Genomic DNA, 14,404 nt, shown 5'->3' on the forward strand with positions numbered 1-14,404 from the left:
GGCCACTCTAGTCAACAGTATTGCTGATAAAATACCTGACTATTGTTGCATTATCTTCACGCCCCAGCTTTCTTCCTTTGCAAGGAACCCTAATTGGCTCCCAAGGGGTTCCACCTTTCCATTTTATCTTCACAGCAGCAACCCTGCAAGATTGGTTAAGGCGAGGGGGAGTAAGGGGCCCAGAGTCACCCAGTGAGCTTCAAGGCTGAGTGGGGACTGGAATCTAGCTCTCTTGAGACCCAAAGCTATGCTCTAACTGCTGCTCCACACTGCCTCAAAACGGGAGTTCGCATCCAAAGTGACATGCTGCTTTTCGAACTTTTTCTCTTGAGACGGGCAGGAGCTCCAGGACATATTCAAGCCAGCCTTTGGCATCCCAGCTATCACATAAGAACTTCCCCTGAAGGACACGTGTTGGCTCGTTGAGATGGGAAGCAGCCCTTCCTGGTTCCGCGACTGCTTCCTGCGTTGTAGATTTGCGATGAAGGGTTGTTGCAGAATTCGTTCTCCTCTTGGGTCTAGAAAGAGGCTCCAGGAAAAACCTAAGAACCACCCTGCTGGGTCAGACCGAAATGCGTTCTTCTCGGTTTGCATTCCGTTCGCACAGTGGCCCATCAGGGGGAAGCCACCAGCGGGAGATGCGCGCCCATGTGTGGGCAACTGGTCTACACACGCACACCGCTGGAAGTAGCATCGCGCCATGAGGACTGGTAACCACGGCCGCCCTTCTGCTACAAGAATGCGCCCGGTCCCCCTCTTCCCGCCGTCTCAGTGCGCTAGCTTTACCTGCCCTTTCTGGCAAGGCTCCTTGGAAACCTTCCCGACGTATCGTCTTGCTGCTACAGCAGAAGCAGCCGCGACGCCCCCGAAGGGTTAATCCGGCGCCCACCCACCCACCTCCCGCCCCTTTCGGAGGGAGCTGCAGAAGCGACCTCGCTCCGGTTTGAAAAAGGCACCCGCAAGCCGCCTGTGCGCCCAGGGCGCACGCAGCTCTCCTCGCCCCTTCGCGCCTTCGGGAGCTACCACTCGCTCTCCGGCTCCGACGGGTCTCCCTTCCCAGTCACAGCCCGGCGGCCCCCGCCTCCGGTCGAAGGCCCGCCACCCGCCGAGGCTCTCCGCTGGCTGGGAGGATGGGTCTCTGAGCCGCTAGCTGTGCGAGAGCTGCCTGCGCAGCCGGCTCGTCGCCCTCTCCAAAGCGCCTCTCCAACCCAGCGGCGTCCCCAAGATGTCCCTGGTCTTCCTTTGGTGCTGCTGCTCTTTCTGGGGATGTACCTTGGCGACGGGATTTCTGTATCAGTTCCCGGCATCGGCCCTGCAGCACAACTACCCCGAGCAGAGCTCCGGGGGACCGTCGGGCAACGGCTTCGCAAATCGCCGGTGAGTGTCCGCGAGCCCTTTGCCCAACGGGCGCGCGCGCGGGCGCCGCGCGGATGGCTTGGACTTGGGCGCCGCTGAGGAGAACAAGGGCGCCTTAAGGACGCCGTGCTTCCCTCTGACAATGCGGGCGGGCGGGCACGCAACAGCTGGCGGGGGCTGGCGAGAGAATCAGTGCCGGGGTTTGCGGCCACCGGGCTTCCTGCCAGGCATAACTGGGCGCGAGGTGGTGCTTCCGAAGGAGACTTGGAGGCGCAGTTTCACTTCCAATTCACCGAGTGCCCTACCGGTCCCTTTTCTCTTTTTCTGCTGGGGGAAAAAAATCCTTTAGGAAGAAAGTGCAGAGCCCCTTTACTGACAGGCTTGGAGCAAACAGTCGAAGAGATTTCTTTCGTATTAAATGGCACATCATGTTGCTTTTTGTGTTTACATTTAAATGCCGCCTTTTTTCCCTCTTCCAAAGAATCAAAGTGGTAAGCAGGACAGGCCTCTTCTCTCTTGCAGTCGCACAACAACCCTGTGAGGTGTGTTTGGGCTAAGCCTGTGACTGGCCCTGAGGCTCCCAGTGAACTTCATGGCCAAGTGGGCCACCACTTTACTCTCCACGCCTTGCCAGCTTTTAGCCTTACCGACCCGCTGGGCTTGATGTGATAAAATGGAGAGGAGGCAGTTCCCATAACCCAGTGAGTAATGAAATAATTGCAGTGGATTGTTATATGTGCTACAATTGCAAGCATGGACTGTAAGTGCAAGGAGGCATCTGTCTGGAGGTTCGGTCGTCTGAGCTGGCAGCCTTCTCTTTCTCCTTCTCCACACCCGGAATGGTGCAGTCTCTGTGGGCCAGCTCAGGCAGCTGTAGCCCACCCAGTGATGCCGTGCCAAGCAGTGGACTGGGCCATTGTAATCCTAACTCCACAGCTCAGATCTTCAAGAACACAACGCTGTTGTTCAGGCATCGCCAACTGGGTACTCTCTAGGACTGCAGTGCCCATCATCCCCATTCACCACAGCCAGGGAAGGCAGAGAGTTAGGTGTGGGTGGGTCTGTGGCCAGGAACTGTCACAGTGCACGGGTGCAGAAGCTGAAGCCCTTCAGCCCGCCAGTGCAGCAGCACACGTGAGATGGGCCCCCTGTGGGGACACAGGAGGCCTGGTTTCCATGATGCTCCCATGATGCTCAAGAGGGTGGATGCAAACTTGGCGCGGGGAGCAAAGATGCCAGTCAGTAGGTGCCATATCCTGCCTTTTTTCCTCTTGCAAGGAACCCAAGAAGGCTTATGTGATCCCCCTCCTCCTCTCTGTTTTATCCTCACCACAGCCCTGTGAAGTAGGTCAGAGTCCACGACTCTCCCCAGAGTTACCCGGTAAGCATTGTGGCTGAGCAGGGACTAGAACCTGGATCTCCCAAGTCTAATGCTCTCTCCACAGGGCTCGGTTCATGCTGCCCCTTTCCTATGTGATTTGAGACCATTGTGGGATCTGGGCAGCTCCAGGGCTCTGACTGGGGGCCAAAACCAGAACAGCCACTGTAGCATTTGCAGGACCACTCCCAGTCCCTGCTGGAGCACTCGGTCTCCTCATGAGCACCAGCTGGGATAGCTGGGGAAGAGCTGTGCATGAGCAAGCTCTGCTCTCCCTTGGCTGCCTTAGTAGCAGCCCTTGCTGTCTTGCCTGGTCCTTGCCGTATTACCCCAGCAACCTGGCTGTCCTGAGTTCCAGTGCTTGCATCTCACCTGCGCAGATTCTTGCCTAGCTTGTCACGCCTTCTGCCATTCCCAGCTCCTGCCCTGTTTATCGTCCCTCAGGTGCCTGCCCCCTGCTCTGTCTGTCGAGTCTCTTGACCCTTGTCTTGCTCATGCCCACATCCTGGCCGTGCTCTCATACGCACCCCCGGTTCCTGACACTGGCCATGGCTCAGCTCCCAATCTAAGTATCAGGCTCTGGACAGTGTTTAAGCCCTGCCCTGCTTTGAAACCCAGTGCCGGGATCCCAGGGCCTCTGCCATGACTCCTGCCACACACCTCCCAGTCCCTGACAACCGTTCCTTTTGCTCCCATGAGTCGGTTCACTGGTGGAGCCCCACCCCTTTTGTCTCTGGCCCCACCTGCCGCAGGAATGGGGTCCTGGAGAGCTTTTCCAAAGTTGAATTTGACCCTCCACCTGAAAGAGTTTCTGCTTTCTCAGTGCAGAATCAGCCACAGAGAAATCAAGCAGGGAAGCCACTTACAAGAGGCCAAAAAAGAGAGCCGATATTGGCATAAAAGAGGATGCCCAATTCGCAGCGCATTTACACATGACTATGCACATTTTGAAATAATACTCAAATTTAAATGGCATTCAAATTCAAACAGGGCTTAAACAGATGTCCACCACTGAGTAAAGTTGGACATGCGGCCACCCTAAAATCAGGTGGTGGGCATGCCTGTGCAAAGGTGTTGTCAGACATCTCAAGCGCTATTTCAAAATGTGATGAATTTTGAACACAGCTGGCCCTTCTGTGGAAGGGGAAGCGCTTAAGCTGCATGCATGGATCGCGAGCCAGCTTTCCAGGCAGCTTCACTGCTGGATTTGGCCCAGCTTTTCAGTGCTCCGGTTGCTTATTTCATGACTGAGTCAATGTTTGGCACGGGAGGAGTCGTCTTCTCCCTGATCATGAGCAGAAGTGAAGGACTGGAGCTACTAGAAGCAACAGAAAATAAAAGTTCATCTTTGGACTGTATCACTGGTTTATGTGAAAAACAAGACATGTGCAACCCCCTTTAAGTAGTAAGCAAGTTAAAATGAATGCTCCTGCAGTGTGTTTTTGTTCTACTGTAGTGTCAAGGAAAGTCAATTTTTGCAAGAGCATCGTTTATTACCTTCCTTGTTCAAATGCGTTCCACACCCAGGGGCCTTCATTTACCTAAGGCAGCGATGGCGAACCTTTTAGTGCCCACACTGCAACCAGGACCCACTTATGTATTGCAAAGTGCCAACACTGCAATAAAACCTGAAAACTGAGGTTTTAGTTTAGAAAAAACAACTCACCGCCAGTCCAAGCAAATCTCTCTCTCTCTCTCTCTCTCTCTCTCTCTCTCTCTCTCTCTCTCTCTCTCTCTCTCTCTCTCCTTGGCAGCGCACTGACTGGCCATGAGAAAGCTTGGATGAGTTGTGGCTAGTGACATCATTGCCTGGCGCCGCTACTCCTTTCCGAGCACGCGCATGGCCCCTGTGTGCGCTGTTATCCGTTGCTCAGCTGCTGGGGTGATGCTGGGGCGACTGGGCTCGCGTGCTGGCAGAGAGGGCTCTGGGTGCCCGCTGTGGTGCGCATGCCATCGGTTCGCCACCACTGATCTAAGGTGTCATGATCAAAGACCTGGATATGGCACTGCATGCCCATCAGACAGATTGAGTTCAGACAACCCAATAAGCCATGATGGGTTGTCAATGTGGGTTGTTTCAGGGTAGTTTGTAGTGATGTCTGAACCCAGGTCAGTATTTTCACTGCAGGTTGTTTTTTAGTATGATTGGGTGGGATATGTTGGGAATTGTAGAAGTTTTTCCTTTCTGTCCATGCATGGGACTACAGGACATTTTTCTGATTGAACCTGCATGGGCTTATACAGCTTTCTACACCTGCACAGGATAATAGGTCTTTTCCTGACTAAAGATGCACAGGACTGCACCCTTAGTTCCATCTGCCAGGGAGAATTCCATTTTTAATGTTCCTGCCCCTATTAAATCACAATGCCCATTTCTGTCTTCTCAGGGAAATCCTGTCATTTCTTTATGTACTAATTTCTAATCAGTGCAAGTGATTAGAACAGTCCTCCATTTGAGTTCATAGCCCTTCCCAGAGAGCTGGACTGCACTTCCTATTATCCTAATCACTGCTGTGCTCTCTGGGTGGTAATGGGAGTTGTAGTCCAACCCTGGAAGGCATTAGAGGCTGCAATGGACAGGACTGCTTTAGAAAGCGGTGGCTGGTTAATTAGGAGGCCTCAGCAGCGTTCCTTGTTATAAATGCAGAGGGTTTTCAGCCATGAAATGGTGGCAGGGTGTTTCTTTGTGCCTCCACAAACCAGTGGAGGACACGTGCATGCTTTCGGCTCAGTTCCTGGCATCTTAGGACCTGGTGGGAGGGCTGGGAAAGAACCCCGGGGGAGAGAGCCGCTGCCGGGTGGAAGAAGCAATACCAAGGGAAGGAGCTGCGACCTGAGCTGCAAGGCAACGTCCTGTGGTGCTAATAAATCCTCTCTTACTGGTGAAAGAATGCACATAACCCGCTGCAAGAGCTCTGCTGGGCCAGACCAAAGACCTGCCCAGCTGGGCATCCTGCTTCCCACAGTGGCTTCTGGGAATTGCACAAGCAGGGCCCCTGCCTACTGATATTCTCCAGCAGCTGGTATTTGGAGTCATACTATCTCTGCATCTGGAGGCGTTGAGCAGAGTTCATCCCCAGGAGCCATTAGCTCAGTTTGGGCGCTCACGTTTCAGCGCGTTAAGCCAGGATATGCTTTTGCCCACTTGTACAGCCCCTCATTCCCTTCAGCCGTTAGACCAAGAAGTCTCCAGCCATAGGTTCTCGGTTTGAAAGAACTGGAAATGATGGTTACCAGCTTTAGAACAAGCCAGGATCTTAAACCAGCTTGTAACCATGATTAAAGATCTTGAAGCTGGTAACCATTGTTTCCCAGGCTGGACAAAACAGGAAACAGTCATTGGAGATGGGCTGGTTTGAGGGACGTGTGCTGTTGGATGCACAGGACAGCCAGTTCTTGCACACATCATTTTAATAAGGTTGTTTTCATGTTTTCACCATCATGTTTCTAACAGGCCTATATTCCAAGAATTTGCCAAATCCCTCTTTTAAAGTCATTCAACCTGGTGCCCCTTTTTGCATCTTAGGGTAGTGGGTTCCATAATTTAATCATGCGTTATATAAATAAGTCCTTCCTGTTGTCACTTTCATGGGTTGACCATTTTGGATTCTAATGTCGTAAGAACAGGAGAAAATCTTCTTTCTTTCCACCTTTGTGGACCATGCAGAATTTTGTAAACCCCAGTCATGTTCTCACTTACCTCTTCTTTTTTCAAAGCTGTAGCTTCTTCCTCGTGTTTGGGAGGTTGGTGCCCTTTCCTCCTATTGCATTTAAACTTTCCTGGTTGCAGCAGCAAAGCAATATTGTACCTGTTTTGAGTGAGACTTTTTGGTGGAAAGACTGGCACTGGCCTTAGGTTGGTGTGGGAAGGCAGAAAAGGTGAGGAATGCCATCAGGGGAGGCGTGGGCATGAATGTTTCCACCAGCAGAGGGAGAACTCCTAATTCCTAGCAACACAGTGGTGGCTCTTCATAACTTTTCCGTTTCCGATTTAACTGACCTCCGTCGTGAGGTTGAGGAGTTTGGAAGGAAACTTTGTGAATTAAATGATTTTGTTTGAAAAGCAGTTTAGCTGCCTGTTCAAGATTTTAGCTCAAGGAGTTTAAAAATAGGATGTGTGAGGAATTTGTGGGGGAGGGAAAAGATTTGCCCCCTGGGATTCTGGTTTGTGAGCTGGCGCTGACTTGCTTTGCCATGAATCCAGCCGGCCTTTGGATTTCCATCTCTAATACAGACTGCAATTTACATGTTTTTTTAACTGCTAATGAAGTGTGCACAGATGAATACCCAGAAGTATGTGGCCGTGGTGCGTTTGTGCAAAAGCTGGAGTATGGGTGAGGCATGGGTTCCCTGTGGGTTGTTGTTGAACTTTGGGCTCTTGTGTTGTGTGAACCTGGCCTTGCTAACCACAAACAACCCATGAAGAGAACTCATGGTTTGTTCTGGAGGTTATGAACTGCAGTTTGTACTTGGTTTTGTTATCCCAGCTGGGTTCACACAGCACAATGGCCTAATACAGTGAGAGGCAGTGCAGTGCAGTGGCTAGTGTGTTACATTGGTACTTGTGAGAATCAGGTTCTAGTCCTCATGAAGACATGCAGCTCCCTGGGTGGCCTTGGGCTAGTCACTGTATCTCAGCTGAGCCCACATCGAGGGGCTATTGTGAGGATGGAATGCAGAGGAGAGAATCGTAGGCACGTCCCCGGGTTTCTTACATATAAGTGCCATGTATTTATAATCATCGTGGCAACACTCGGCTCTGCAAGGACCCATGCTCGGCTTGCACCCAGACTTGTCAAGTTGTGTGAACCTCGTCGATGTACTGAGCACAAGAAAGACACAGAAAACACAGCGAAGGTATTCACCACGATAGTAGATACGTGTTAGCAGTAAAAGCGTATCCAGCAGTTCTATCTGTAAAAAGCACTCTTGATTCTAAGAAAGTGTTTGTCTGTATTACAAGGAAGGCTGTAAAGTGATACACATTACAGTTATTACTGTAATTGTATTACATGTCTATCCTGCCTTTTTAAATTCTCGTGCTCCTCCATTTTAACCTCACAACAATCCTGCGAGGTAGGTCAGGCTGAGAATCTGTGACAGACCCAAAGTCACCTGTGAGCTTCATGGCTGAGTGCGGACTTGAACCCGGATCTCCAAGGTCCCCAGTCCGGCCCTCGAACCACCAGGCCAGGCTGCTTCTCCATATGAGGTCTGAACGGGGGTAACTAGCCGAGGAGAGCATCTAGAGTTTGTGACGATGGAAATTTCCCCCCAGTGCACAGCTGCTGTGAAAGACGCAAACGCCCCGCTAAGGGATTGTTTAGGAAGTGAAAATAAGTGCGTGACAAGGCAGGGAAAATAGAAACATAGAAACAGAGCGAGTCAGATGGGGCCTCCTGGGCCATCTGGTCTGACCCGTGGCTCCAGCCGGCTCTGCTCACAACATGCCCACCATGATGGGAAACTCCCCTGTGTGGAAAAGCCACACATCCAGGCTGGTTCAGCTTGCAAAAAGGGAAATGAGGGGTGGAGTGACTTTGATGGAGATGCACAGAATGAGGACTGGTTTCAAGAAAGTCTTTCTCCCCCTTGCTCAGAATCCTAAGGGGGGCATCCCGAAGTGAAGGGTGGGAGAGCCTGCAAAGTTCAAAGGAAGGGCTTCACCATGCAGCGCATGACTGAGCTCTGGAATCCACTGGCACAAGAAGGAATGGTGGCCAAGAGGACTGGATGAATTCCCAGAGGAGAAGACTCTCCTGGGCTACTTACTAGTCAGAAACCGTGCGTGTTAAGGCAGATTCCCCCTCCACTCGGCTTACAGCCTAAAGGAAGGAAAAGGGACTGTGAGCAAGGCAAAACACGCACCAGTCCTGGAAACAGTGTTGAGCTCTTTTGACCAACCAGAGAGCAGCATCTTTTGTCTGCTGTATTCAGTGGCTGGAGGTGATAGCGATTTGGATTTTCTGCCTTCAGTGGCAAGTGCCTTTACTTATCGTCCATTTTATTCTGTACTGTAAAGGCACTTGTGCAGCGGGAGCGAAAGCACAGATCTTTCCTTGAGAAGCATGTTTTCACCACCTGGGAGGGCCCTTAGGAAAGGCCCAAAATTGCTCCATGACTATCCCCATGGCAAAAAAGTGAATAACCAAGAGGACTAGAAACATGATTTTGGGGAGATAAAGCTGGCATGTGTGTATATCCATGCAGGACACCTCTAGTAATGTAGAGCTGTTATTATATTCTGGTATACCCTTGCTTGGCTCCCTTTCAGCTCTGCCTGCAGAATAAAGAAATGAAACGTTAGCCTCGCTTCCTCCCCTCCATCTGCGCCTGGCAGACTGGAAGACTTGTGGGGAGACCTGCTGTTTCCCTTTTCTTTCCTTTTCGGTGCCTTGATGTGGTTGTTGCTTCTGGGAGTCAGCGCTTGCATCTGACCTTTCCACAGAAGGCTTTCGTTAGTAGGTCAGGCTAAGCATGTCAGAAGACAGAAGAGGGGCGCAGGAAGGATGAAAAGGGGAAGGTTTGCAGTAGCAGCTTCGGGAAAGCTTCTGTCTGGAGAGGCGATGGCCAAGGGAGCTGTTCAAACTGGACGGGTGTTTTGTGGGCTGCGGTGCTGCTGGGAATGCCTCGTTGGAGAGCTCTGGCCTCCCTGCTGATTTCATGCCCTTTCCTAGGATCAGCTGGCTGGGGGTGATGGGAGTTGTCGTCTGACTCCTCTGGAGGGAACTGGGGTTGTGAAAGGCTAGGCTAAAGGCATTCCGGAAAAGCAAAATGGTCCTGCAGCAGGTTATCATGCATGGTGCTGTCCCATCCAGGCCGTTTAGAGACAGACGAGAGGCGTCCTCCCTCTTGCTCACAGCTTCTTTTTGTGCTCAGGGGCATCCAGGTGGCCCTACCCCAGCCCCAAATTAAGAATCCCAGTCACAGGATTCAAAGGGGTGACGAATGTGGCATATCGTTTCAGGGTCAGCTCTAGCATGAGGCAGAACGAGGCATCCACCTGAAGCAACAGATGCTGGGAGAGGGCGATGGCCCTGAGCCCAAATGCTGGTTCTGAGCCCCCTTGGCTCTTCCCCCTCATCTGCAGGCTGCATCCCTTAAACTGCCCCCAGAAGCACCACACAGTCAAGAACACAATGTCGCTATCTGAACTGGCATAAAATTCAGCTGCCAGCTCAGGCAGATTTGGTGTATGGTACAGGTGGCGCAGTGGTTTAAACCGCTGTGCTGGTTGATCGAAAGGTCGCCGGTTCGAATCCGCAGACGGGGTGAGTTCCCATTGCTCCGCCCCAGCTCCTGCCAACCTTGCAGTTCAAAAGCATGCAAATGCGAGTAGATGAAAAGGCGCCACTTCGGTGGGCAGCTAACAGCATTCCTGCACCTCGGTGTTTAGTCATGCCGGCCCCATGACCACGGAGACTGTCTGCGGACAAACGCTGGCTCCCTCTGCCAGGAAACGGAGATGAGCACCGCCCCCGAGAGTCAGGCATGACTGGACTTAACGTCAAGGGGAAACCTTTACCTTTACTTTTACTATTATAGATCAGGGCATAGCACAGGCACCCACAGGGAGCAAAACAGCTTGGGCATGACTTTTTAAGTTGCATTTTTAAAAAATACCAAAATGGAATACGCACTACAGAGACTGTAACCAAACATCACCGAAAAATAGACTTAAAGTTACACTGTGGCTAAGTTTGCACACTGCACAAAACCACAGTGCAGATTGTTGAATTCTGGGTTGTCGTGCTGTGCAAACCCAGCATATGCTAACAAGCCATGGTTTGCTCATCATGAATAGTCTAGGGCAATGGGTGTGCGACTTTCTCTTAGCACCAGGTCAAACCCTCTTTATTGCCATGCTGCATACATTCCTGGGGATGTTTGCTCAGAAGTAGCACTTTCTTCTTAAACATGTTTAGAAATGCAACTTTATGAGTTGTCTTCATGGCACGTTCTTCTACAGAGACCTGGTAAGCCATAATTCTTGTCTTATGTCTCTGTTTTACATTTTTAGAAGCTCTACACATTTTCAGTGTGCCTTGCTTATTCTGAATTTTTGTGTCTTTGTGTCTCTGCTTTGCATTTTTAGAAGCTTTACATATTTTCAGTGTGCCTTCGCTTGTTCTGAAAGGTTTTTTGTGTTTTTATTCTTTGCTTTGAGAAATCATTGGTAAGCTGGAAAGGAAGTAGCACCTTTCACATCGAACTCCTGAAGCTGAAAAGATCCAGAAGCCAAACTCATTTGTACTCTGCCCTCTGTTAATTTGCTTCTTGGCCCAGTCGAAGCAACTGATCCATTTAACTTGGCACGAGGGTCCGTCAAAACTCTTTCCACGCAGTCGGTTTTGATCCCATGGTGTTGCGGAATGTGCTGCATTTCTTCAAATCGGCTCTCTTCTCTCCCTCGCTCTCTGTTTTTGGCCTGGTTTCTGTGAATGCGATCCAACCCACATTCTGCACTGTGTAATAAATGCATTTTTTTCGGAGGAAAAGAAGGACAGCCCTCCACCCGCTATTGATTTAGGAGTGCAAAAAGCTGACTAGCAGTCAAGAGCAGCTTATCCATGTAAATGGAAGTTAGAGGCACCAGGTTGTGTAAACCGAGTTCGCCTGTCGAATTTCTTTTTGCTGCTCACAAATTCACAGCATCTCTGAAGTTAAGGGCTTAATTTAAAAGCAAAAAAGCACCTGGACGCTCAATGTTGAATGCATTCTTGGGCATAATCCTGTCACCTCCCAATGCTCTTTGAGGGGCAGAGGGTTATTTGGAGCCGCAGCTTGGATCTGAAGGGCATAAGGTTATTTGGACCCGCAGCTGCAACCCGGATCTGGGACTCTGAAGGCCAAGACCCTGCCCTGCCCCCCACATAGCTGGTGTTAAAAGAACGGTGCCAGCTGGCCCTCCCGGGACGCAGCAGAGAAGCAGAGGAGGGGCGTGCCATGGGGCAGGGCTAGGAGGACGCTGGGGCAAAGGAAGGTACCAGTTCCTACCAGCAGCCCCATCCCTTTCGCTCCTGCTCACTGGTGCTTATCCAAAGAGCCACCAAGAAACCAGGTTCAGCCTGAGACGTGACACCACATGGGAGGCCAGCACTGCGCCTCGTGTCGAATTGCATTTGGAGGCTCATGCTGGGGACACGCAAGGGATCCCCGGATTCCCTGGGCTTCGCTCCCCGGGCTCCGGCCCATGTTCTTGTGGCTATGCATCCAACTTCCTGGCAGGCCCAAGGGTTCATGCGGGTGTCCCCCAGGAGGAAAGCGGGCATGTCTGAGGTGCAAGAGTCGCCCCTCTTCCACACGTGTGACTTGCAGCCTCTGTGCTGCGGAAGAAGGTTGCCGGTTGCGCAGGTGGAGTTCTGCGGGCGTTTGGAGAGCTCCTTTCTGCTCGGCTGGCTTCCCTGGGGAGGACTGACCATGTGGGACAGGGGAGGGTCATCACGGACCAAGCTTATGTGCACCCGAAGCGGCAGATATGGAACTGTGCCCTAGATGCATCAATACACCGCACACCAGATGTCTCTGCAGAACATCCCAAGCTCGGCCATTTTGCAGAACGAGGCCTTTGCAAAGTTTTCCTGCTTTTCACACTTACAACAGCCCTGTAAGGTGGGCCAGTGCTATTTCCGCCATATTGCAGATGCCAGAGAGGGCAGTTGGTGTGCAGGTGAATCCCTAGCCACCGTGAGACCTGAACAGCAGTGTGCATGGCCTGAAGTGGAGTGGCTCATGTATTCATTGAGGCTGTGCATGCAAGGAAACACCTGATTTCCCAGCATTCTTCACTGTGTGGGTTGGGGCAGTCCTCTCTTCATATTTATTAATCAATTTATTAGATTTATACCCCACTTTTTTCTTCAGACTCAAAATGGCTCACACTCTCAGCCTTATCCCCATAACTGCCACCCTTTGAGGGAAGTTGGGCGGAGAGTCTGACTGGCCCAGAATCACCCCGTGGGCTCCATGGCCGAGCAGGGACCCGAACCCAGTGCCTGCTCTCAATGCTGGCTCTCTCTTCATAGCCTTGTTCAGCACGGGGGAGGATTTTGGGTCAGCTACCAACACCCTTAACCTCAGGGATGGGGCGGCGCCATTTTAGGAAGGGGGGTCCATACAATCATTACGTGTTGTATGAACAGGGAGGGCCTTGACTCCCCCATCTTGAATCAATTTAACCGAGCGACCCCAGGTCCTTGTCTTGTGCGGAAAGGCTACAACATCTGGGAAGGCTTAGCTTAGAAAAATGTGTGTGGGGGGAGGCACAGGAGAGGTGTACACAGTGATGCACTGTGTGGAGAGCACGGAGGGGGAGACTCCCCCCCCGTCTAGTAGGACGAGTGCCCAGTGGGGCCACCCCATGCATTGGAAGGCCGAGATTCAGGACGGACAGAAGGAAGGGGTTCTTCACATGGCACACGCAGAAATGATGGAGCTCACTTCCTGAAGACGGGACAATGGCCTCCCATTTGGACAGCTTTAAGAGGGGATCGGATCCATTCATGGAGATGACTACGCTCGTTTTTTGAAATCAAGGCTTCTAGTCCTGATGGCTGTGTGTGTCATTATGGCATTGCATTTACGGCCCACCTATATTTTCTTCTTGAGAGGTATCAAAGGCGGCTTCCACCACCCTCACTGCATTGCTATCCTCACAACCACCCTGTGAGGTAGGTTAGGCTGGGAGAGGGAGTGGCTTGGAGCCGATGGAAATGTGACGGTGTAGAAATATTAAAATAAGGTAACATGAAATAAGCTTCATGGCCAAGTGGGGACCAGAACCTGGATCTCCCAGGTCCCCAGCCCAACATTCCCAGCCGTGTCCAACTCCATGTGATATGCAAATGCAGGGGCGCCTCGGCTCACAACCAAATCAGGTCGCGAACAGCGATTTCAGAAAAGTTTGCCTCGGGTTGCGAACTCTGCATTGGGTGACGATCATGGTCACGCCCGTCTTCCCTGTGCGATCGCGGTCGTGCTCGGATGGGGGGAGATAGCCACAATCAAATTTTTGTGACTGAAAAAAATAGTTACAGAATGGATTAACCTTATTTACATTGAACCTTGTGGGGAAAATTGACTTTGCTCGCAACCAACTTGGGTCATGACCAGAGTTGTAGAACAGATTAAGTTTGTGAGCCAAGGTACCACTGTATATGCTTGTTTGTTTTTGTCCTGGGGGTCTGTGCCGCGGATCCTTTCAGACCCTGGCCTCGCCCCTGCTGCAGCCACGGGGTTGCCCCCACACCTGCTGACACCCTTGTGCAGGGATGTGATATTTTGGTCACACTGGGAGAATGATTTTAGAAGCACAGAAACAGAGCGAGTCAGACGGAGCCTCCCGGGCCATCTAGTCTGACCCCAGCTCCAGCCATGCCCACCATGTGCATGTCCAGCCTGTCCTTTTCACACTGTGCATGGATTGATTGGGGAAGAGGAGCAGCAGCTGCAGGGCCTCTTCCAGCAGGCCCTGCTTGTAAAACTTAAAAGACCTCTCCAAGGAGGGTCAGTACAAGCTCTGAACTGTAGGGGTGAGCAGAAAGGTTTTTCACGATCCACCGACAAATCTGTGGATGAGCTGTGGTTGCTCGGTGAGGGTTTGGGGCAAAATGGCTACTGGAATTAAGGAAGGTGCACGAAGCAAGAGGGGAAGTTTGTGTGAAAGAATCT

At 51.5% G+C, this 14,404-nt stretch overlaps 1 protein-coding gene across 1 annotated transcript in view; it reads left to right on the forward strand.

Moving 5' to 3' along the window:
• The first annotated feature begins 648 nt into the window (after positions 1-648).
• COL26A1 (collagen type XXVI alpha 1 chain) overlaps positions 649-14,404 on the forward strand; it is a 139,855-nt gene continuing 126,099 nt past the window's right edge. Inside the window, exons 1-3 of the mRNA XM_044430356.1 lie at positions 649-710; positions 804-1,093; positions 1,197-1,377. Of these exons, the coding sequence (XP_044286291.1) occupies positions 649-710; positions 804-1,093; positions 1,197-1,377 (533 nt within the window). The remainder of the gene's footprint in view (positions 711-803; positions 1,094-1,196; positions 1,378-14,404) is intronic.

Source organism: Varanus komodoensis, unplaced genomic scaffold (assembly GCF_004798865.1).
Source record: "Varanus komodoensis strain SLA01 unplaced genomic scaffold, ASM479886v1 scaffold20_1, whole genome shotgun sequence".
NCBI lineage: Eukaryota > Metazoa > Chordata > Lepidosauria > Squamata > Varanidae > Varanus > Varanus komodoensis.